Source organism: Mus caroli, chromosome 5, assembly GCF_900094665.2.
Source record: "Mus caroli chromosome 5, CAROLI_EIJ_v1.1, whole genome shotgun sequence".
Taxonomy (NCBI): Eukaryota; Metazoa; Chordata; class Mammalia; order Rodentia; family Muridae; genus Mus; species Mus caroli.
In genome coordinates, this window is record NC_034574.1 from 136,881,304 (window position 1) to 136,905,221 (window position 23,918).

General features: G+C 53.7%; 3 protein-coding genes across 4 annotated transcripts in view; 2 read left to right on the forward strand and 1 right to left on the reverse strand.

Moving 5' to 3' along the window:
* Lmtk2 (lemur tyrosine kinase 2) overlaps nt 1–4,587 on the forward strand; it is a 91,018-nt gene extending 86,431 nt beyond the window's left edge. For both annotated transcript variants that reach the window (XM_021162666.2, XM_021162667.2), the window contains exon 14: nt 1,112–4,587. In XM_021162666.2, the coding sequence (XP_021018325.1) occupies nt 1,112–1,140 (29 nt within the window). In that variant the 3' untranslated portion in view covers nt 1,141–4,587. The remainder of the gene's footprint in view (nt 1–1,111) is intronic.
* A 2,141-nt stretch (nt 4,588–6,728) lies between these two features.
* Bhlha15 (basic helix-loop-helix family member a15) lies at nt 6,729–8,457 on the forward strand. Its single transcript, XM_021163958.1, has 2 exons — nt 6,729–6,795; nt 7,468–8,457. Exon 2 carries the CDS (start codon nt 7,519–7,521, stop codon nt 8,113–8,115), a length of 597 nt encoding a protein of 198 aa, XP_021019617.1. The 5' UTR covers nt 6,729–6,795; nt 7,468–7,518; the 3' UTR covers nt 8,116–8,457.
* Nucleotides 8,458–10,739: 2,282 nt separating this feature from the next.
* Nucleotides 10,740–23,918, reverse strand: part of Tecpr1 (tectonin beta-propeller repeat containing 1) — a 29,560-nt gene continuing 16,381 nt past the window's right edge. Inside the window, exons 13-25 of the mRNA XM_021161989.2 lie at nt 23,035–23,184; nt 22,780–22,937; nt 21,211–21,338; nt 19,994–20,096; nt 17,374–17,470; nt 17,174–17,253; nt 16,077–16,133; nt 15,476–15,656; nt 14,880–15,015; nt 14,210–14,302; nt 12,635–12,741; nt 12,415–12,534; nt 10,740–12,300 (exon numbers count right to left, since the gene is read on the reverse strand). Coding sequence (XP_021017648.1) covers nt 12,199–12,300; nt 12,415–12,534; nt 12,635–12,741; nt 14,210–14,302; nt 14,880–15,015; nt 15,476–15,656; nt 16,077–16,133; nt 17,174–17,253; nt 17,374–17,470; nt 19,994–20,096; nt 21,211–21,338; nt 22,780–22,937; nt 23,035–23,184 — 1,512 coding nt within the window. The 3' untranslated portion in view covers nt 10,740–12,198. The remainder of the gene's footprint in view (nt 12,301–12,414; nt 12,535–12,634; nt 12,742–14,209; nt 14,303–14,879; nt 15,016–15,475; nt 15,657–16,076; nt 16,134–17,173; nt 17,254–17,373; nt 17,471–19,993; nt 20,097–21,210; nt 21,339–22,779; nt 22,938–23,034; nt 23,185–23,918) is intronic.

Here is a 23,918-nt window from a genome sequence, read left to right on the forward strand (position 1 = left end):
CTTACTGGGGGATTCTAGGCAGGGGCTCTATCACTGAGCCACGCCCCCAGCCCTCCCTGGGGGATTCTAGGCAGGGGCTCTACCACTGAGCCACGCCCCAGCCCCTCCCTGGGGGATTCTAGGCAGGGGCTCTACCACTGAGCCACGCCCCCAGCTCCTCACTACTTTACCACTAAGCTTCCTCCCCAAGTCTTTTTTTGTTTTGTTCATGAGACAAAGTCTCCCCAGATTGCCCTCACTGTCCTTGAACTCACTCTTGGAGTCTAGTTCGGCCTTGAACTTTAACTTTCAGGTCTTCTGCCTTAGATCCCCAAGTGGCTGACATAATAGGCCTGGTGCATCCCTCTCAGCCTGACAGTGCATATGCAGCCACACTCCCACACTGGGCTCACTCCCAGTGCCCATTTCTGTCCACCCTGATGGACTGGCCCTGGAGAGCTTGGAGGTCCCAGAGCGGGCTCTGCCCTGTCTTTTCCTTTCCCCTTTGCTGCCAGCCCCGCTTCCTCAAGTTACACATCTGTCCCCAGGGAGCACCCTGCACAGGCACCTGCTCTAGCCACACTTGACCTGTGGTTTGGACGTGAGCCCAGCCTTGTGGGCTCTTCCCCGGCAGTGTTGATTTTGCCATTAAGTCTTGGTCTCTGTGCGATACTGGAGGGCCAGCTGGGAACTCACAGCAGGGGCCATTTGAAGTAGCAATACCTGAACATATGGGCCCCTTTCCCTATACCAAGATCAGGAGATAAATATTAATAGGTACATTTTTTACTTGAAGTTTACAGATCAAATAATAACTGTAGGATATAAAGCACTTTTGTTTACTTGGTTTTCACCTGTGCTGATGAGATAATGCCAGAGCCTGAGGATCTCTGGGGGCAGGTGTACAGGTCAGCGCCCGAGTGTGACCATGGAGTCTCTGTGGGAGCCAAGCACCTGTGTGTGCAGAGCCCTGCAGGTTGTGGGAAGGAGGGAAGACAGGGCAGCACAGGAAGGCACCAGCTACGCTTCCTTTTCCTGCCGTTCTGGTCTGCTCGCCTCCATGCTGGCACTGTCTGGGTAGTTGGCTCTTAAATCTGACCTGCGCTGTTATGTTGCTTCTGTCTGGACATAGGCAGCAGTGAAGACGGAGACAAGGACTAGGTGGCTGTAGACACTCTCCCAGCCAGCAGCGCTCCTGCTCGTCCACCTGAGCAACGCCATCCACTCCATGCTGACTGGCACCAGACAGTGAGTGGCTCAGGAGTGATGGAAAGCCGGGCCACCACGCCAGGAAGCCAACTTCCTCTGCAGCGCTCGTCTGCCCGCTCGCCTGGGCTGCTCCTGCGCTCTCGCTGGGCATCCTGCTGAAGTGGCCACACTGCCACACTGCTCTGGCACACAAGTGTTGGAGGACCTGAGCACCTCGGGCCATGGGTCTGTGTGTGGGTGTGGGTGTGGATGTCTGCCTCGACACAGGTGCCACAGAGGGGCGGGCGCACCAGGGGAGGGAGTGCTCACAAGTGAGCCATATTTATTGTCTTTAGGAAATCACTAATTGCTCTTTGACTGCACTGTGGGTGAGTGTTCTGAGCTCCCAATATTGTACAGCATCGTAAATTATCCAAGGAAACTATGGCAGGTCAAGCTGGTGCTGTCCACTGGTTTGATTTTCTTTTTTCTTTTTGTTTTGTTTTTGTCTCTGTCTCCCTGTGTGTCTGCTCTGCATGGTACTGTAAAGCTTTGGTATTTTGAGTGTTCTTCTTTCTTAGCCCACCCGTGGGAACTGTCCGCAGGGACCTTCCCTCGGAGCCTTCTGACTCTGGGAGTTAGGTCGCTTTATGTCCTTAGAGGACATGTTGTTGATGAGGCCAAAACTGCTCTTCTGTTTCGTTGATTGCATCGAGCATGTTTCTATATAAGGTGGGTTCTCTGGGCAGCCTGCCCTGCCTCTTGTGCTTTGAAATTCTTTTGGTAAAAATCCCTGAAGAGGTGCACCCATCACTCAGTGCCCAGGGTCCTTTTCTGGCTAGATGAGGCCACACACCACTTGCTCTGCACCGAGGCCAGCTTGCGGGAGCTCTGTGTCTCAGGCAGGTGGGACCTCTGAGACATTGGTCCCCACAGAGCTGTAAGTGAGAAGAGCAGTTTGTCCACTCTGGGTGCCGCTGAGGGAGCTGTTTGGAAATGTCAGGGATGGGTTCTTCCCATCCCAGGCCATAGCGCCCAGGATACAGTCAGCCCCTGTAGCTGCAAGTAGCAGGGCAGAGACCCCAGCAGGGCCTTCAGCAGCCCTCATGGCCCCTTTTCTGTACCAAGCACCCAGCTCTCCTCTTGTTCTGAAAGGGATTTCACATCTTCAGTGTAGCCTCAGTACATCATCGAAGGAGTCTGCTGTCCCCAACACGGAGGGAGACCTCGCTTTCCTACCCCGCAGGTCTGCTTTGACAAGCAACTATTGGTGGCCATGGCAGCGTGGCGATGCTGTGCTGGGCGGGAGCTGCACCTGCTGGCGTGGCTCTTCTCACTGAGCTTCTTGCCCCAAATACCCCGGTGCTGCCCCTGCTGTCCAGACTCCAGTGTGATAATGGGATGAGTGTCCAGGCCCTGGCCAGGACATCGTGCTGTCCATCAGAAGGACGTGGACCCCTGCAGAGTGCAAGTGTGAATGTCGGTGTGAGTTTACCTACAATTATGACCTTTATTATCAACTCGGATTCGATCCATGCATTTTTATACTAAGCAATAACTTTACGATCAACAGAAGAAGTTGGAGAAGAGAGTCTCCTTTCCCCATCCTTGGTGCGGACCGCGCTGCCTGGACTCCGTAGAAAGCACTGGACTTTGTGACATGTATATTAAAAACAGGGCATTTCAAAGTAATTTTGCCAAAATTGTCATAACTGAATTTTTGCTGTGTGGACTTTCTGATTTAATTTTTACCTCTATCTACCAGTCTTAGTTGAGAAAGGAAGGAGGTGTAATTATAATAAGGGTTTGGTTTCAGAAGTTGAGATTCACTGATTACAGTCAGGTGGATCCATATGTGTAGCCTCCTTTCGCAGCCAGCCTGGGATAGAGTTACTGACATTTGAGGGCTGGCCATCTTTCACCATGCTGAGGGGATTTTAACAATACAATTTCCCTTTATATTTATATCTATATTGTTCTCATCGTAAATTGCCAAAATAAAAGCGTTTTATATATTGAGTTGGGGTGGGGTGGGGTAGATCTTCTGTGGCGTTGCATGGAAGGGAAGACTTTGTAGAACACTCGTCAACACATCCTCCCAAAATCTCAAGCAATATACAGAAATTTCAGTAGGTTAAACTTCAGCCCGTTTTTTAAATGTGAGCATGTGCTTTGCCATCCAGTGTGGGTTTTGTTTTGGTTTAGGTTTTGTTTTTTGTTTTTCAAGATAGGGTTTCTCTGTGCAGCCATGGCTGTTCTGGAGCTTGCTGTATAGTCCAGGCTGGCCTCAAACTCAGAGATCCACCTGCCTCTGTCCCCTGATGCTGCCACCATACCCAGCTGGTTTTATTTTTTAATGATAACTTAGTTGCCCTTGGTGGGCTTTCCAAACCTGGTCACTCACGTTAGCAGTGAAACGAGCCGGTGGTGTCTGTGGCTGGCATGTGGTGGGCTCGGTGACTTTTCTTTCTGCCCTCCCTTGAGTGCTCACCCTCCACCTACCAGACTGGAAACTGACTTTTAAGTCCTCTAATAAAAATAATGAGCCCTCCAAGTCCCTCTTGATAGCTTCTATTTGTTAGAAGATGACCTAAGTCAGAAAAAAGTAGTTCCCCCTCCCTGAGAGACTCTGTCTGGGCCAGAAGCCATTCATTGAAAGGGTGCGATGGCAACCGGCCTCCAGCCATGCAGGCCTGGTTTTAGAGAGATGCGTTTCTCTGAGGAGGTCTGTCTCCCTGCTGTACAATGCCTTTTAAACCTTCCCCTTTTTCCGTACTTCCCATAGGGCATTTGTAGAATTAGTGACCTACTGCATGTCTGTCCCTACGACCAGGAAAAGAGACAGGCAGCTCCTCAGCCTGAGAACGCCGATGCGACCAAGTGTCAGCTCTATGTACCATGCTTCAGAGCACCCACCTTGAGAGAAGCCACCTTCTAGTCAGAGTGGGCAGACACAGTTACGTCAAACATACATCTCAATATTTCTTCAGAAGCAAACGGGGGCACCAGTCTTGGCTTTTAGGAAACTGTTTAACTTACACATAAGTTCTTAAGATGTGTTGGCAGTATTGCGTCACCCACGGCCGTCCGTCCCGGGGGCTGAACATATGGTGTTTGGTTACTGAAGCCTGCTCAGGCGAGGCTGGGTCTTGTGCATGTTCCCACTGTTTCATCCCATCCTCGCCAGGGATCTGGGTGGGACAGTCACACCCACGGCCTGCTACCTACCAGGTTGTACTTCACGCAATCAGAAGGGGTTCATGGCAATATAGCAGTTAATGAACTTGGAGTTTAAATTGTGTACATTTTTAAATTGTAAGATTTTTACTGTATATTGAAGCTTAGTGTGATTCAATAAATTGCTTGTAATTTAAAAACTATTTAATATTCAAAATAAATATAGTTATATATTTATAATAATCTCTGTTGCTACATTTATTCCTTGTTTTTTCCATGTGCGGGTTTGGCCTGGTGCTGTGGGTCTCTGAGCTCCCCATGGTCCTAAGGCACGAGGGTGATTCTCAGGGGACTGCAGAGTCTGGTGCGTGTGTGGTTGTGGGCTCTGTAATCCAAGCCTTTGTACTTACTGAGGAGTTGTAGTGAGATTTGGCTTATAAGGATTTGGCCTTGGCCCAGGCCCCACATGCTATTCCAAGAGGTCACAGCCAGCCTTTCTGTCTGGGAAATGGCTTATTTGCTGAGAAAACCTATGTTCCGTTTCTAAAACCCATGATGTTTAAAATCAAAAGGTCGGGTAGAGTGGAGCCTGTATGCCTGTCGTCCGGTTCTGGGGGAGCAGAGGCAGCAGACCCTGGGGCTCACTGGCCAGCCTAGCACTCTAGGCCAGTGGGAGATCCCGCCTCAACAAAACAGAAACCCGGTGCCCCGAGGATGACAGTTGATGTTGAACTCTGACCTTCACACCTTACACTTGTGGACATGCATGGGTACCACAACACACACACACCCCAAACAAAACAGCCTTTCACTGGGTTTGGCATGGTGTGTGCCTTTAATGCCAGCAGATGGGTGGTAAGGCAGGAGGATTGTCATGTGTCCATAACAGCCCAGGCTCTGGTAGGATGAGGTCCTGTCTCAAAAAGCAGTAGCAGTTCTATGCAGTATAGGGGTGTCTCAGTTTCTCCCGCCCCCAGTCCTTTCATTGAAGTCCAAATGACATGAGGGAGGTGACAGCTTTCTACCAGAACCATGGCCCACATGACTGTGTCACAAGTACTGAGACCCAAGCCTGCTGAACTTAGCCAGAGCTATGCAGAGAGTCCTGGCTGAGTTGTTTAGACCTGTCCTATTAACGGGGAAGGGGGGACACTACTATTAGTTGAGCATAGTGACCAGTTACCCTTAATAATTCCTGCAGCAAGAGGCTGAGGCAGAAGGGTAGCCATGAGTCTAAGGACAGCCTTGGCTTGGGAGTCTCTGTCTCTAATAGGAAATAAAAAAGAGCCAGGGATGTAGCTGAGCTGAGCACATGTGAAGAAACACTGGTTTGGTCCCTAGCACCACACTGCCCCAACACACATCTGTAACTACAGCACTCACTGGATTAAGGAATATATATTTTCAGCACATTTTAGTTGAATTGTACCATGACCCAATTGCAGTTCTAGCACTTGGGAGGCAGAGGAGACACTGGAGGGTCAGGTGCACCAGGGCAGCCAGTGCTACAGCTAGCAAAATGGCTCAGCTGGTAAAGTCACGTGCTGCCAAACCTAAGGACTTGAGTTCGACCCCGGCACAACGTGGTGGAAGTAGAGAACAGATTCCTGCAAGCTGTCCCTCTGACCTAGGAGCATGCACATACCAAAAATAGACACACAGATAAAGGCTAGCAAGAAAACCTGTTTTCTGTGAGCAACATGACACTCACATAGAGTGGGGGAATTGGTTCTCTCCTCCCACTTTGTGGGTCCCAGGCTCCTCAGACTTGGCATTTTCCCCTCTACCCATAGGCATCTTACTGCCCCATAACCTTTTATATTGCAATTCCCTTGTAACCACGGGAAACCAAGGCAGGAGCTAGCAACAGATAGGCAGGCAGCCATGTGCTTGCTTGTTTGGTTTTCTGATTGAGTCTTGAAGACTGACACCCTGCTACTAGGAGCTCTGGTGACATGGGTGGCATCCCCATACACCCCATTTCAGTAAGGGGAGACAAAAAGAAGAACAGCCCTGTCCTTGAGCCCTTAGGGCTAGCAGAGTCCGCCGGAGAAACCAGGGTGCTCCAGGGCAGGGAAGGAGAGAGCTTGCCAGCTTCGCTCAGGGAGGTGGATACGGTTCCTGCAAGACTATGCAGGGTGGCTTATCCTAGACTCTGTTCTGACTCTTAACCCCAAGGCCAGGTGTCCTGGCCAGGTGCGATCCGGGGTCCCCCCCCCCCTCTGCCCTGGCAAGTCCCCAGAGAGGTCGCCTGCTCTCAGACCCGGGAGGGAGGAAAGGGGAGGCGGGTCCTCACAGGTCCTCAGAGCGAGGGGCGTGGCCGCAGGTGCCGCCCTGGCCCCGCCCAGCGAACTCATTTACATGCTTCCCGCAGCCCCGCCCGTGGTGGCTAAAGCTACGTGTCCTTGTCCCCCGTGGGCAGCCTCTGCACGAACGGCCTCGGATCCCCAGGTAAACCAAGGGGTTGGGGAAACTATATAGGTCTGCTGGGAGGGGACCCCAGAAGCTTGATCAGACGGCCGGCAGCTGTACGGGAAGACAGAGAGACAGATGGGATGGTGGCTTCCACTCAGACTGGCTGGTGCTGTCCACGTGGTAGAACTGGGGGCTGCTGCAGGGCCTTGGCAACTGTCAGTCTGACCTGTGAGCTGTCCTGTGTGCACTCACTGAGGTTCTGGTTCTGGTCATGTCTGGACCTGTGTCATGGCCAGCTGTAAACGTGATGTCTAAGGGGTGCCGCCTGTCTGGGACAAATGACAGTGTCGGGGGGAACCCATAAGCCAGGGTTGGGACCTGTTCCTGGGTGGTTTAAGCAAATTGTCAAGTACCGAGGCTCAGGAGGTCCTTGCAACCGTAAGGAGCAAGGGACCCGAAATGGGTTCCCAGATAAGTGGGGAGGGAGGAAGGGACGGTAGGTTAGAGAAAAGTGGGTCAGTGTGAACTCAGCCAGGGCTTTGGGAGCACAGGTGAGTCAACTCAGGGTTCAGTGTGGATGGGAAGCGTCTAGGTGTCCACTAAGCGCCAGTGGTCAGCTGCACTGGCTAAGAAAGCAATGAGACAGCCATGCCGCATGTCCACTGGCCACACTGAATGACTGCAGAGGGGCTGTGTTCTGAATTTCAGTTGGAAGGGCCTCACCCAGCCACCACCTCCTGGGAAAACCAGCCTGGAGCTATGAAGACCAAGAACCGGCCCCCTCGGCGCCGGACACCCATGCAGGACGCAGAAGCCACCCCAGGAGAGCAGACGCCTGACAGACCCCAGTCAGGCTCAGGGGGGTCAGAGTTGACAAAGGGTCTCCGGAGCAGGACAGCGCGTGCAAGCGGAGGTCGGGGAGAGGTCAGCCGCCGGCGACAGGGGTCTGGTGGCCGCAGGGAGAACAGTGTTCAGAGGCGGCTGGAGAGCAATGAGCGGGAGAGACAGCGGATGCATAAACTCAACAATGCCTTCCAGGCACTGCGCGAGGTCATCCCGCATGTGCGGGCTGACAAGAAGCTCTCCAAGATTGAGACCCTCACGCTGGCCAAGAACTATATCAAGTCGCTGACCGCCACTATACTTACTATGTCCAGCAGCCGCCTCCCGGGGCTGGAGGCACCAGGTCCTGCGCCAGGCCCTAAATTATACCAGCACTACCATCACCAGCAGCAGCAACAGCAGCAGCAGCAGCAGCAGGTAGCTGGGGCCATGCTTGGTGTCACTGAGGACCAGCCCCAAGGCCACCTGCAACGCTACTCTACACAGATCCACAGCTTCAGAGAGGGGAGCTAGCACATGCCTCAGGCTCCGGGGCAGGTTGGCAGTGAGGAGCCCCCTTGTTCTTCTCAGCTGTGGTCCCTCTGTGCTGCAAGCCCCAGACTGGTAATGACACCAGTGAGGTCCCTGAGGGGTTTTTGTTGTTGACGAAAGCCCTCTCATGGCCCAAGCTGGCCTTGAACTCTCCTCACCTCCGTCTTCTCTAGGGCTGGGATTACAGGCATACATCATGGCATGTTGCCACGCTGGGGACTGAGCTAAGGGCTGTGTGTGTGTGCATTCAGCAAGCTCTCTAGCAACTGAGCTGCATTCCCAGCCCAAAGTTGACTCACAGTTCCTCCATTTTCCTTGAAACTCAGCTCGGACACCAGCATGTGGCAGTTTTTCCTAGCCACCCAGGGGACAAGGGAGTGATCTGGGCCTTCAACTCTCCAGAGAAAGCCTACCTGGCCTTGCTGCCCTTTGACCAAGGATGCACAGGGGTGGGACAGTTCTTGCCTCCCTTAACAATTCATGTGTGGTGGCTAAGGGACGACTCCAGGAAAAACTTGACTTACAAATGTCCCTGCGACTGCTGAGCCTAAGGTCCATCCCACATTGTGGGGCTGTGGGAAACTGGACCCAAAGTGCCACTCAATCCCTCAGGGAATATACAGCAAAGCCAAGATGGCATCTTGTTTCCTCATTTTATAGGATTCCCCTGGGCCCAACTCAACAACTGGAGTTAAAAAGGCCTAGCCAGGCCCAATCCCACCCATAGGACTTTAAATGAGATCTCTCTCTCTCTCTCTCTCTCTCTCTCTCTCTCTCTCTCTCTCTCTCTCTCTCCTAGAGAAGCTGCAGTGGCCTAGGCTGTGGCTGACTACAACCTACCCCAAGGATATGAGGCCCGGTGTGGAGACAAGGCAGGCCTTTATGAAGAGGACACTTGAGCCTCCGTACACGGAGAGACTTGCCCTGGGCCTCTTATAGACTTCCCACGGCGCCCCCTCCCCATTATTGAGGTTTCCCCCCGTGCTTGGTACCTCACAGTGTTCTTGGTTGGCCCCTGGGCTTAGCTCTTGGTACCTTTGGTGTTTTCTCTGAGGTGGAAGCTGGAGAGACCGGCATGTCCCTCCCCCAACCTGCTCATTAATAAGGAGGGTGAGTGGTTGGCAGCCCGGCAGCCTCAAGCCCAGCTTCCGTCCCGGGGCGTTCCTGCCCCACTGGCTCTGCCGGGCTTCACTTCAGACTACTTTGCTGTCACTTGTCCTTGGCCTCTTCCTTCCTCCCTTGTCTCTCTGCCCAGAACTGACCTGGAGTTCCTTGGGGCCTATACGCCCCACACCCACCTTTAGAATGACAGGAGTCTCTCACTATGTAGCTCAGGCTAGCCCTAAACTGATTTTTTGAACGTGTGCTTGGTCCATCCTCCTGCCTCAGCCCCTCCCTCTGCCCCAAGTGCTCTGAACACAGGATAGGGGGAGAGCCCTGGTACTCGAAATAAAAAGATAATAGATACACTAGGCCTGGGGGTGTTGGTCTCCTTATCCTGGTGAGACTTGATTTGTATAGCTTTCCAGTCCTGGTCTGGTCCCTTCCTAGATCGTCCGTAGGTCAGGTAGAGACTAGGGACGGCTACTGGGAAAGGTCAGGGAATTTGCCAGTGTGAGCGGAGGCCAGGCATGACTCCAAGCTGGAAAGACAAAGCCCAGATATCTACCTTGCTATGCTACCGCCCAGGGCTGTCCAGGGTCTCTGTTTGGTGGGACCTCAGCCTCGTGGCTTTGTCCCCCACAAGCTGCCTTTTGTACACCCCTGCTTCCCAGGGGGTGACATGGGCCTAGCTGTCCAGTTCTTTACTGGTGACAGACAGGACCTACATGTCCCTTGGCCGCATTACAAAGGATCTTTAGAGACTCCAGTCCCGTTAGGAGTCTGGGATAGCAGGAAGCCCTGTTGCTCTGTCTCCCTGTCCCAAGCCCTGGGTGCTCCTTTTTTTTGGAACTGGAGCATAGGTTGACCTCTAACTTACTCCGTGGGGAAGGATGATGAACTTCCGCCTCGATCTCGAGTGCTGGGACCGAGGTATGTACCTCCACACCCAGTTTAGACAGTGATGGGAACTGAACCCGGGGCTTAGAGCATCTTCAGCAAGTCTCTACCGACCAGTCTATGCCGCTAGTGTGCTCTCTTCTGTCCTACTGGATAATGGGGCAGAGTTTATTTAAGCCCCTGGGCAAGAGGGCTGGAGCTGCCCCTCGAACGGAACACCAAGGCTCTGGTGTGGGAACCAGGTAGGGCCTTTATGAAGAGGACCACTGAACCTCTGTACATGGAGAGACTTGCCCTGGGCCTCCAGCTCTCACCAACCTCACATCAGCGCAAGCAGAGAAACCTGACATGTGACGCCTCAGGAAAAAAGCCATGAGGAACAGCAGGGCCTGCGCCTTGCCTGTCACCTCAGTGACAATGTCCCTTAAGTGACCTGGACTGGCTATTTTTCCCCTAGTTCCCTGAGTACTAGTAAAATTGCCAGCTGTACCTTAAAATGAAAAGACTTCACAGCCATTGTACTCTGGTCCTAGGAATGGGTGCCCAGAGACCTGTGCCTCTGTAACACAAATGCTCAATAAAAAAAAAAAAAAATCTGTCAGTCACGCTGTGGTATAAATTTTTATTAAATAGAACATCTGGGGAGTGTAGACAGTTTGTTGCCACTGATGGAGTGAATGGTTGGTGCTCAGCAGCGAGAGGGTGCGTCACCCTGGTGACACTCTGGCGGTGCTCAGCTGAGAAACATGTGCAGAAGAACACGGAGGTCACGGCCGCTGGGGACAGACCCTGATGCCCCCTTGGGATCCTGACACTGACATCAGGGCAACCCCTTGACGCCTCTCTGCACGTGGGTGTATCTGCTCCCACTTCTGGAAATGCGGAGGAGATGGAGCCACTCCTGTCCTTGGGACCCCAGAGTAGTGCCCTCTTAGCTTCTGGGGAATACCCCTCCTGACCAGGACATCACACGGGGAGGATTCTGGGACAAACCAGTTAGGGCTCTGTCCTGTCTCTAAATAAGTAGAGTGGGGCTTGGCTCTGGCCCTCCTGGGCGGCGTCTGACGCATGAGGCATCACCTGCTGGGGCACACGTTTGCCATGGGCCAGTCCCTCTCCACGGGACACAGATTTCCTCCTTCAAATCCAAAGTGCAAGCTGCCTGCACCCAGACCTGGCCATCCTGCAACACAGTCCTGCAACACTCACAGTCCTGTGCAAGCAGACCCTGCCTGCCCCCTTCCTGAAGGAGGGCCGACACTGGAGTTCACAACGCTGACTCTCCACAAGGAAACTACCCTTCCAGTGTGCCACGGGAGGGACCCCCAAACCTCCAGGATACAACCTGTACCCATCTTGGTAGATTGAGGCGGGGTCTTAGATAGTCCAGGCTGGCCTCAAACTTATTATGGAGCCTGAGGATACCCTTCAATTCCTGATCTTGCCTTCACCTTCAGGGTACAGACATGGCGTGCCTGATGTATTTATCTAGATATTGATTTTTGTGACAGTCTTGCTATGTAGTCCTGGGTAGTCTCAAACTCACGATCCTCCTGCCTCAGTTTCCAGCCCTTTGCTTAACTTTTGAAGCAAAACTCCATTTGGAAAACCTGCTGAGGAGTGACCAGACTGATGCCTGGGAACCTGAACCCCACTGTTATTTTTCCTGGAGGTGATTTGGGGTCTCTAGGTGTGGAAGGGTCCTCCCTGCCTCTGCCTCTCTAGGGCCAGAATTTATGGAGGGCTCTGAGTTCCTGGCCTGGAAAGATGGGAGGTATTGCAGGCAGGGACCACCGGGGCTGAGGGACCCAGACAGTAGTTACCACGGCTCTTCCCCGCAGCATCCCTCCCTCACAGACTCAGAACATGCGTGGGAGCGCCCCCCCCCCCCGCCCCCTGCAGTTTCACATCTCTGGTATTTTGCCAGTGCTGCAGAAATGGCTGACTCTGACCTGATTCCTTGGGTGTGGGGCCCTGGGTGATGCCCTCCCATACAGCACAAGGAAGGATTGAGTTCTGGTTCTGCAGGCTCAAACCATCCTTGCCTCCAGGTGAGGAGTGGCCTCAGCAGCAAACAGGACCTGGACCACGGACCTCCCGATCCCTGGACATGTTCCTTGGGACCCTGGTGGCGTTGGCCCGGACAGAGATGTGGTCCCAGCCTCCCTACAGTCAGAAAGCCGTGTCAGTTAGGATTTAAGTATCCCACCAAAAGCTCTCCCACAAACTCCCATGCATGAACAGTGTGACAGAACAGTCCCAGATTTCCACTGCACTCACGCCAATGCCATAGTCCCAGCCCTGTCCCTTGGGCTCCCGAGGCTGGACACCCATGCGACGACACACCGTCCCCCGGCTCAGGCCATGGCTCCCCTGGACTTTGTTGGCAATCACCCAGACCTGGAACAGACTTTTGTTGGGGCAGCTGGATACAGAAGGGGGAGACCAGAGAGGGGACCCTTCTTCCCACAGCCAAGTAACCTGATCTCCTCTACCTCACCTGGTCCAGGGGTCCCACGGACACTTTGCGTACATTGTTGGATACATGCTCCCAGCTGGAGCCCTGCGGGTAGCTGGGGGTGATCCCTGCTCGGTACCACAGGTTCCCTGGGGAGGGAGGCAACCAAAGTCATCAGACAAGTCCTTTCGGCCCATCTTGGCGTGCTGTGGGGTCATTCCCCAGCTTTTCTCCCCTCCCAATCCTTCACACCCAAGGGCTCTCTTGGATGACCTACAGCCTGGAGCCTGGGCTACAGACAGACCTGTCTCTCTGTGTGGTAGGCTCCATAAACATCCCTCTGTGCCTTTAGGGGCTCACAGCCCTAGCCTTTCTGCTGAGGCTGAAGCTGAGGACAAAGGATGCCTTAAGCAAATAAAGAGAGAACTGGCTCTGGAGGCAAATCCTGGACTCTAAAACTGGCTTTTGTTGTTGATGTTTTGTTTTTTTGTGGGGTTTTTGGTTTTGTTTTCTTTGTTCTCTTTCAGTCTCAGCCCAGGCTTGTTTCGAACTCGTGATCCTGTTGCCTCCATCTCCCAGGATTGAGATCACAGGTATGCATACCACACCACACCCAGCCCATGCAGGGCTAGGGACTGGGCTCAGGGCTATGTGTGTTTGAGGCAGGTGTTCCACCAACAGAGCTGGGTGTTTTCTCTGGGTTTTCTGAGACGGGGTCTCACTATGTAGCTCAGGACAGCCTCAAACTTGATCCTTTTTGACTTAGCTTTCCCAGTACAGGATTATAAGGCATGCCCCCACCATACCTGTCTTCAAAGTTTGAGACAGGGTCTCCTGTGTTCTAGGCTTGCCTTGAACTTCCTATGTAACTGGGATGGCCTGAACGTCTGATCTTCCTGCCTCTGCCTCCCAAGTGCTAGGATTACAGGCTTGTGCCCCATGGCACCTAGCCAGCCAGCCATCCTCCCTCCCCCCATCTCATCAATGTGATTAGTACAGTCCTGAGAGGAATGGGCCAAGGCCCTGTGTGAAGTGACACCGGGGGTAGGGGGTGGGGGAGTGTCAGAGATGGCCAGTAGCCAGCCCTGTGCTGCCTATGGGGCTCCTGTGTTCCATACAGGTGGAATTTTCTAGATGATGTTGTGACCCTTCAATACAGTTGTGGTGACCCCAAACATAAAATTCTCGTTGCTACTTCATAACTGTAATTTTGTGGTTATAAAGCATGGGATTATCTGGGATCCCCCCCGATGGTCTTAGTCACGACCCACAGGTTGAGAACCACTGTTCTGGATGCATCTGGGCCTGGGTGTCACAAACTGAGTAAGGCTTGCTCTGAGCTGATGCTTCTGGTTTCATGTAGGGGTCCCAGGGGCTTTGCTGTTCTGACTCGGTCCAGGCCCTGGGTGGCTTCTGACACGGCTTAAACTGAGCTCCAGTATCCTGTCTCCATGGTGAAGACGATGCAGGAGGGTGACCTTAACAGCCTGGATACTTCTAAAGGATGCTTTGAGAAGGGATGACATCCCAGTCTACTTATGGCCTGGTCATGATCCAACTGCATAACCGTGGGACCCTATCCTCCCCTGTGACCACACAGACACTCCAATAACTTGCCATTTTCGTCCAAGGCATAAACGGATGTCTGGCCCACAGACACCTGTGTCAGCTTCTGCTTGGGAGGGGAGGGGATGTGGTACCAGCAGTCACCTGTTGGGAAAGCTGAGTCAGGAGGTTACCGGGAGACCCCACACCTGTGAGCACAGACCCAGGCCTATCTAGTGCTCTAACGCTCTGAGTCCCTGCAGCCCGCCCTCAACCCCAGCTGAACAAATGTGTGGCTGGGGCTCAGTGTATGAGATGAGGGTCATGTAAGGCCACCTCAGGCTCTGCCAACCCCCCAGTATTCCAGGTTTGCCCAGGGTCCTTCAGGGGTCCAGCCTGGGTTCTGATAATAAGCCCACTGCATCCAGGTGACATGAAGGTGCCCAGCCTGGCACGTGGGTAGGAAATGAACCCAGTGCCTGCCCTTCAATTCCCTGCAAATCCTGGCAAAGAACAGAGCAGAGTAGCTCTTGCCCCCTGAGATACCACAGCTCAGGAGCCCTCCCCAGGGGTGATGTCCCAGGCTGTTGCTGTGTGGAGGAGTTGGCCTCTGGTGGAGGAGCCCAACTCCTACCCTGGACTGTTCCAGAAGATGTCCTCTGAACTGAATAAGCGACATGGCTATCTTAACAGAAACCCCCGCTTCCACCAGAGTAGGGATGTGGGGGTAGGTGTCACTCACCAGCTGGCTGGGAGGGAGACACGGAGCCCCGGTAGAATGCAGAGCCGTCCCTGGCCACAGCCCACACCTGATAGCAGGCTCCGATGGAGACAGAGGCGAAGGGCTGGTCAGTGCCAATATGCAGCCAGGAAGAGCCCTGGAGATGGATGGGTGAGGAGATTCGGAGGGGCCAATGGGACCGTCTGTCCCCTCTCTCTCTCCTCTGAGGCTGAGACTCAAAGCCTGCCTGAGCGGTGAAGGACGTCAAGGGCCTAGCCTGGTCTGACACAGCCCTAGCTACAGTGTGACCGTGGTCTACTGTTGAAGGCTTGGACTTAGGCTCAAAGGAGAGATAACACCATGTGTACATCATCAAGGGTGCTAAGGAACCCCCATGCCACCCCTATTGCCTCCGGGCCTAGAGAGATGGCAACCCTCCGTGCCAATCTCACCCTTGGCACTGCCTGCCTCATTTGGATTACATAGGATGTTCTACTACCCCAGAGACCCATTCTGGGTAGGTCTGAGAAAACCTGAGGCCAGGGGCCTCTCAAGTAAAACTCAAATATTCTACAAAACCAGGGACAATCCCAAAAAGGCAAGGGGCCGGTGCTCACCGCGGGGTTGAGTTCAGACACACCCAGGCGGCACAGGACGTCCCCCTTGTCACTGACGGCCCATAGTGCAACATTGTGCCCTCTCCCGTCAGCATGTGCACTCTCTGGGATGATGGACACGTCGCTGAGGGCGATGGGGGCCACCTCCAGCCACGGCCCACTGGTCACCAGCTTGCATTTTCTGTGCAGGGAAGCGTGCAGAAGCTGAGATGGACCACCCTGTCAAGGCTAGGGGTAGATGGCAGGCTTCTGGACTGGGGGAGGGGGCGGGGCACCCAGTGGATGGGAATGATACATTCTTCTCTGTCTGCTGCCCTACCCCCACCCCCAGCTCAGCCTCCAACCTATGGGCAGAGTCCAGCCAGTGACATTTGTCTTATTTGTTCTTCAGAACAAACTTCAGAAGGCAGAGCGCAGGGAGCCCGCAGGCATTTCCTGGGCTGACATTTACTTTGACTCTGGTTTCTCCCTCCCTGCTTCTTTCCTGGGGACTTAAGTCAGAGGCCAGCAGTTCTGGCTCAGGAGAGACCAGTGTCCCCTTCCCTGAGCGTAGAAGAAGAATGGGGCCTGACCCCACCACCCTGAGGGTCCTGTCTCTCACCTGGCCCAGCACCTTCTCCTGACAAAATCCTTCATGGTTTTGTACCCATGGTAAGAGCTGCCAGAGGAAGAAGAAATGGTGCAATCAAGTTCACTTCATGGAACATTCTAGAGAGTGAAACTGCATACATTTTTCTCAACTATCAGTCACACGAGCAGAGGATTAGCTGTGGCTGTGTACAGTTCTCCTAGCTGCCCCAGTGTGGTCAGGGGCTGAAATGTAGCTTTCAAGGGTCCTGAGGCCTGGGCACAGCAGCTGCCATCCAGAGTGTCAGGCTCAGAGGCCCCAGGGCCTGACCCCTCCCCAGTTACTATCAAAGTATGCTGGGGGAAGGGCAGCCTTCAGTCTAGTGGAGGGCTGGAGAGTCCATCTGAGAGACCTCACTGCTGCCTCCGGGGATAGCCTGGACTCTCGCCCTCGTCCGCTCAGAAGCCACCCAGATGGAGCCCGGCTTAGGTTCTCCTGGTTCATTTGTCTTCTGACCTCTGCACTGTACGGGGCCTGAACCAGCCTCATGGGCTCTCAGTACAGTGTGATAGCCACCAGTCTCAACTTCCTGACTTACCATCCTCTTGTGTTTGCAGGTGTCTGTGTGCATGCACATGTGCGTGTACACGGAGGACAGCCTTGGCTGCCATTCCTCAGGCACTCTCTACCCCACCCACCCCCACTTTTGAGACATGGTAGCCTGGTTATGGATCCCTGAGAGCCTCCCGCCCCCACCTCCCCAGAGCTGGGATTACAGGCGTGTGAGTGGATTAAAGGGATCACACCCAGGCCCCATGCTTGCAAGGCAAGTTGCCCTTTGCCAGCCTAGCCACCTACCAGGCCTAGCATACCACCTGCTTCACCTTGTGCCCAGTTGCCTCAGCCTGCCTGACTTGCCAGGATGCCTGCTGCCTCACTCCGAAGGACGCCTGCTGCCCCTCCAGCAGGAATAATTTCCCTCCTGCTGCCCTTCCCATCGCCTGCCAAGCACGCACTCCAACCCTGAAGCTGCAGCTCAGGGAACAACGTTGGGGCGGGTTCTGCCTAATCAGCCAGGCTGGGGCAGAGGGACCCAGCCCCAGAGGCTCAGGGCACGGAGAGATGCTCACGCGGGGAAATCGCTGGCATACTGCCATCCTTCCTGATCGGTGCCTCCGGGGACACTGAAGTCCACATACCAGTCAGAGACCTAGGAAGAGAGACTCAGTGTGAGTCCCTGAGCCTCACACACACCCCCCCCCCAAACCCACAGACCAATTAGAAACCTGGGGCATAGGACCCTACACACAGAGAGGGAGGCAGGACTCACCCAAGTCCACTGCAGCGATGGGGGTTTTGCGCTGGCCTTGGTACATTCTTGTAGTCCCGTGACATCACTCCACATGAACCGGTCAGTGGGTAGACCCCTGTAGGACAACAGATAGCGGTTGATGGCAGAGGAGGCAGAACATATCCTGCCCTGACACTCCTGGCTCACTCCATGAGGCTCACACCTCATGGCTGGGGACATGGCAGAACTACCTGAACAAAGCCACCTCTAGACCCACCAGAATTCTCCCAGGGTAGCGAGACCAGCTGGAGTCACCCTGTGTTGCCACAGTGCCTGGGTCGCAGCAACCAACCCATCTACTGAAGCCAGGGCTCACCGTGTGATCTGCGAGTCAGCTCTTTCCCTTATGCCTCCAACCCTAGGATGCCGCAGCCCCCTCTCCCAGTAACCACAGATGTGACCTTAGCTGGAAATGATGGTTATATCTTTTGTTTTGTTCTGAGACAGAGTTCCTCTATATAGCCCTGGCCAACTTGAACAGATAGATACCTAAGAGTTTACCAAACTGTCCTTTTGAGCATTCCCAGAAGCTATTTAGACCATGAAGGCTCTGACATAATCTACTGATGGATTCAAGATCTGAACTGACCACAAGGAGACGGTGACACTCAGGGAGCGGGGCTTGGTAGGAGGACCGCGGTCACAGGACATGTGTTGTCCTGGTTACCCTTGCTGAGGACTCCTCCCGCTGCCTCTCTGTTTCCTGGATCCAGGAGAGCAGTCTTCCTCTCTCTACCCTTCCACCATGACACCCCACCTCCGCACAGACCCAGAAGCAATGCAGCCAGCAAGGACAGTAAAAGCTGGGCGGTGGCCCACACTTGTAACCTCAGCTCCTGGGACGCCAAACTCCAGTGTCCACATAGCAGGTTTATGGAGACATGTTGGTGTCCCGCTATTACAAGCTGCGTGTGTGTCGGCTTCCGTGTGACAGTCCCTAAGCGGAGTGATCTGGGGAACTGTGACTGCCTGCTGATAAGATTTCTCTAAAAGGTTTTTGCTTTTGTTGTTTTGTGAGAGAGAATCTGTCCTGAAACATATGAGGTGATCCAAACTGGCTTGAATTTACAAAGATCCTCCTGAGCCGGGCGTGGTGGCGCATGCCTTTAATCCCAGCACTCGGGAGGCAGAGGCAGGCGGATTTCAAGGCCAGCCTGGTCTACAGAGTGAGTTCCAGGGCAGCCAGGACTACACAGAGAAACCCTGTCTTGAAAAAACAAACAAACAAACAAACAAAGATCCTCCTGCTTCAGCTTCCTGGAAGGACAGGAGCCACTCATAGTAGCCATCTTAAAAAGTCTGGGGAAAGGAGACTAATTTTAAAATTTTAAAAAATGTATTCCTAGCTGGGCAGTTGTGGCGCATGCCTTTAATCCCAGCACTTGGGAGGCAGAGGCAGGCAGATCTCTGAGTTTGAGGCCAGCCTGCTCCACAGAGTAAGTTCCAGGACAGCCAGGGCTATACAGAGAAACCCTGTCTCCAACAAATGAACAATTGCATTTTTAATTGAGTGTGTATGGGGGGGGGGTGGTGGTGTGTGTTTGGGTGCCTGTGTAGACGACTGTGGAATCCAGTGTGGAGGCAGGCATTGGGTCCCCTGGTGATAACATTACAGGCAGTTGTGAACTGTCTGTGGGTGCTGGGAAGCAAACTCAGGTCCCCTGCGAGGGCATTATGCACCCTTAGCTGCTGTGCTCTCTCTCCAACCCATAGATTAATAAAGAATGTTACATATGTGGATGTGTGTATGCCTGTATGTGTATGAATATGCCATGTGTGCAGTATCTGAAAAGGCCAGAAGAGGGCACCAGATCCCCTGGAGCAGGCACCAGAGGGAGTCAGGTTAGCAGCTGATATGGCAAACAAAATCAGGTCTTTGGCAAGAGTAATTTTGCACTCTTAACCACTTAGCAATCTCTTTATGGAGATGCGGTCTGATAATAAAATAAAGGGAAGCGTCTGGAGAGAGAGGGCACTTGATAAAATGCTTGCCTTGCAAGCGTGATGAATCAATTTCAACCCACAGAACCCAAGTGAAAGAGCTGGGCCGGGCTGGAGATGGCTCAGTGACTAAGCATGGCTTGCTCTCGCTGAGGACCTGAGTTTGGTTCCCAGTACCCATGTTAAGAGGCTCACAACTCCCTGCAACTCCTGCTCTGAGGATCTAACACTCTTCAGGCCGCCACAGACATCTGAGCTTATACACACCACACAGACACACACACACACACACACACACACACACACACACACACACACTTAAAAACAAAANAAATCTTAGAGGAAAAAAAAAAAAAAAAACCTGGGTATGGTGGTATGTCCTTGAAATCCCAGCACTGGGGAGGTACGGAGTATACCTGAGCATGATCTCTGGCCTCTGAATGCACATGCACACACACAAATGTGCATGGTTCCCATGAACACCATGTACACACACACACACACACACACACACACTCCTAAAAAACAAATGCGATCCTGTTACTCCAGGCTGGGGACCTGACACCAGCTCCAGGCTATGCTGAACACTGCCGTCAGCTTTCGTTGGGTCTGTGGCCTGGGCCGGACAGCACCCTCACCTGACACCCAGTCCACTCACCTGCTCGTATAGCCCGTGACAGGGTTCCAACGCTGGTTCTCATAGATGCAGACATTCTTCACATCTGACTGTGTATAAATGTTGCTGGTGCTGCTGGCCAGGCCTAGGCGTGAGAGGACAAGAGGCTGCTGGCACCCAGGCCATATTAGCGCCAAGGCTGCCAGGGACTTGGCCTTTCTGCCTGAAGAATCTTGGCCCAGTGGAAAACACACTGGGAGGGCAGACCAGAGCCAGGGCAGCTGAGATGGGTTATTTGATCTTAGAGGAACCAGCTTTGCTTAGGTGTCTCTCCCCTCTGTGTTCCTTAGCTTCTCTGGGGCTGCATGGCTTCCATGGGAGAAATCTGCCGCAGGGTGTCACTGTATGCCCCAGATTGGCCTCAAACGTACAGAGATCTGCTGGCTCCTGCTTCCCAAGTGCTAGTAGTGAATAAAGGCAGGCTACCCAACCAGCCCCCCTCTGTTCTGACTGAGGCCTCATCTTTGCCCTGCTGTCTTCTCTCTCATACCCAGCAGGTGCCTGCCTGGCTTACCTTATTAGCAAAGCTACCTTGGCCCACACATATAACCTCTGAGAGCCTGAAAGTCCTCGAAGGCAGGACAGAGACCAGAAGTGGTTCCTGCCACAAGGTCAGGGAAGCTCTTGGCCTGTGAGACTGTAGATTCCTGTGGTCTTAGTGGACCACAGTTCTCCAGGGTCAGATGCAGCCCCACCCTAAGGTACAGTATTGGGACTGTGGCACAGAACAGTCTATCTCAAAGTCTGCTTTTGTCTCTGCTTTCCACCCTAAACTTGAGGATCCCTACGGTTGGGGGTGATTTGCTCTTCCTAAAGACTCTGGGATTTGGCACAGTTGGGGAACAGGGGTGCACCCCGTGGCTTCATCTATGAAGTGAGGTGCTGAACACACTAGAGGACCCTGATAGCTGCTGTTCTAGAACCTTCAGCTTCCTCCGTTCTGCTGCTGGGATCCCAGAGGGCATTTCAGAGGCTAGGCCTATTCTCTGGGTTCTCGAGCCCCGTGAATTGGCCTGAGACTGCCCTCTGTGGAGGCTGGCAGTGGTGAAGGTCACCTGTCAGCCAGCTGTTAAGTGTCTGCGCTGGGACAGCAGCCCTGGGCACTGGGAAGGGTAGCCAGGTGGGGATTAGGGGAGGTCAGGCCCAGAAGGTTCTGGGAGTTAATCTGGCCAGGCTCAGGTGCTCAGAGCCACCCTCACCTTGGAAGCAACCGCCGCCATAGCCACCGGTGTACACCCAGGCCGTGTGATCATAGCCAATGCCCCATACCACGCCTCGGCTGTTGGCCTCTATGATCCGCAAGTGGCCTCCCATCTGTCGCCAAAACCTGCAGGGGTGATAAAAGCCCCTTAGCCCCATTGTTCAACCAGTCACCCACCCTGGAGTTAGACCTCACATGGTCAAATACTACAAGTCTGAGACCTCCAGGCCGAAGAAGAGACAACCAACCCACTTGGCTCCTGTTTGAGTCAACCAGTTCTGGAGAGGACGTGATATAAGAGGTAGGGTGTCCCTGAGAGCTTGTTCCCCTCGCCCCCCGCTGGGCCACACTGACCATGGGGCAAGACAAGAGTCTAACCCACAATGGTCCCCTCTCAGAGCTGGGAAGTGGAGTCGGGATTGGTCAGTGTGCTAGGAGCAGCCAGGCTTAAAGGTCAAAGCACACAGCAAGGAACGTGCCGTTTAATCCTCTGCGCGAGGGACAGAGGGACAGCGTAGCCAGCTGGCTCCCAAGCCATCCCAGGGAGGCTACCCAGGGACAGCCACCTCCTACGCAGGAGACTAGGTTGGTTTTCTGTAGGCTCTCCCTCTGCCACCAGGAGGTGAGAGTGTGCATGGCGACTTCAGTCTATGATTCTGGGCTGACTGTGATCATCTAGAAGTCAGAGCTCCTACCTGTCCCTTTAGAATTTCTTGTATCATATCTCACGGATCCCAGGATGTCCTCAAATTCACTCAGTTTATGGGGTACTGGGGGATGAACCCAACGTTCCTAACAGATTAGGCAAACACTCTTATTCTTTTCTTTTTTTTTTTTTTTTCTGAGACAGGGTTTCTCTGTATAGCCCTGGCTGTCCTGGAACTCACTCTGTAGACCAGGCTGGCCTTGAACTCAGAAATCTGCCTGCCTCTGCCTTCCAAGTGCTGGGATTAAAGCATGCACCACCACTGCCCAGTTAGGCAAACACTCATAACAACAGAACTACCCCCCTTGCACCATGATTTTAAATGCCCCAACAGAGGAACTCTGGAACAGAGGCTCCAGGATCCCCAATATCCGAAGGCAATGGGTGCCCATCCCCACTCCCATGAGCTTGTCACTACTCCACTTCAGAGACTTCCACCCTTAAGACACACACCAAGCTCCTCCCTCTCCTCTCTGCTTCCAGGGCCCCCATACTGCAGGGTCTCAGCAGAGCCCCTGGGTTCAGATCTGGTAAAGGAGATGTGGTTTCTCTGATCTGGCCCTTGAAGCCGCTTGGGGCTGGGACTAGATCCCATTAACCACTCCAAGTACTCTAGGCTACTCCAAAGCTCCTTGGTGGGTACCAACTGATCTCCAAGCCCAGCCTCAAACAGGCCCAGTGGGTTTTGGTGGCTAGAAAAGCATCTAACCGCCTTTCTGGCTAGTCAGTGAGAAGTTGTGGAGTGTGGGTTCAGGTCCCACTAGGGGACCCCTTTTCAGGAACACAAGCTCCTGGGGTCTGGGCTGTGGGGAGGGGAGGGATGGGGCACCAGATCCATTTAGGGCACAGAGGCCCACTCACATCTGGTCGCAGGGCAGCAGGCGCTCACGGGCTTCCAGGTCTGGGCTGGGCTCGCTCACAAAGATGTCACCCTTGCAAGTGACAGACCAGATGGCCTGCAGGGATGGGCGTCCATGGACCTTCCGGCTCTCGCAGCAGGACAGGCTAAGCAGGGCAAGCTGGCATGGGTACAGAGCCGGTCAATGCTGGGCAGAATGAGGCCTGGGTGCAGGTCTCTTCTCGCTAAGCCCATGAAGACCCCCCCCAATCACTCACCCAGTCATTCATGTCTTGCTCTGTGGCGGCAGCCAGGCGTACGGGCCACCTCTGTCTCGTCCTCTCGGGGGTGTAGAGGGCAAAGGAGTGCTTGGCCTCATTCAGCACGGGGACCAGCACGGTCACCTCATTCAGGAACACGTGTAGGTACTGTTGGGATATGGGGTACACAGTGTGGCTGTCACCCGGGGTGAGGTACCCTGTGCTACGTCTCCCTGGGCCTCAGGATCTAAGTGCTGATGAGCAAATGCTTTGGGGCTGAAGATGAGGCTCAGCTCCGAGAGAGCGCTTGTCTAGCAGAGCCCGGAATTCAATCCCCAGCCCCAGGCTGCGTGCAGCCAGGCACGGCATGGCAGTGCATGAGAGCCTGTCTCCCACCCGCCCTTCCTAAAAATAAAACACCGCTTTTGGGAGTCGAATGCCTGGCACACATCAACAAGGGAGGCCGGGATTCATGTTCTCAATCTCTAGCCTCCTCTCAAAGGCCAAGAGTGATTCAATCGTGTGATCCCGTGGAGGCCAGCCTGGTCTACAGAGTGAGTTCCAGGACAGCCAGAGCTACACAGAAAAACTCGGTCTCAGGAAAACAAAGCAAAGCAAGACAAACAAACAACTCCCCCCCAATAAACCAAAACTCAAACCAACCAAACAAACAAACAAACAAAAAACTGTGACTCAGCATCTGGGCCGCCGATGTAGGAAGACGTGAGTTCAGGGCCATCTAGGCTACATGGTGAGTTCCAAACCAGGTGAGTTAACTTAGTAAGGCTCTGTCTCAAAATAAAAAAGGACTAGAAGCCGGGCGTGGTGGCGCACGCCTTTAGTCCCAGCACTCGGGAGGCAGAGGCAGGCCGATTTCTGAGTTCAAGGCCAGCCTGGGCTAC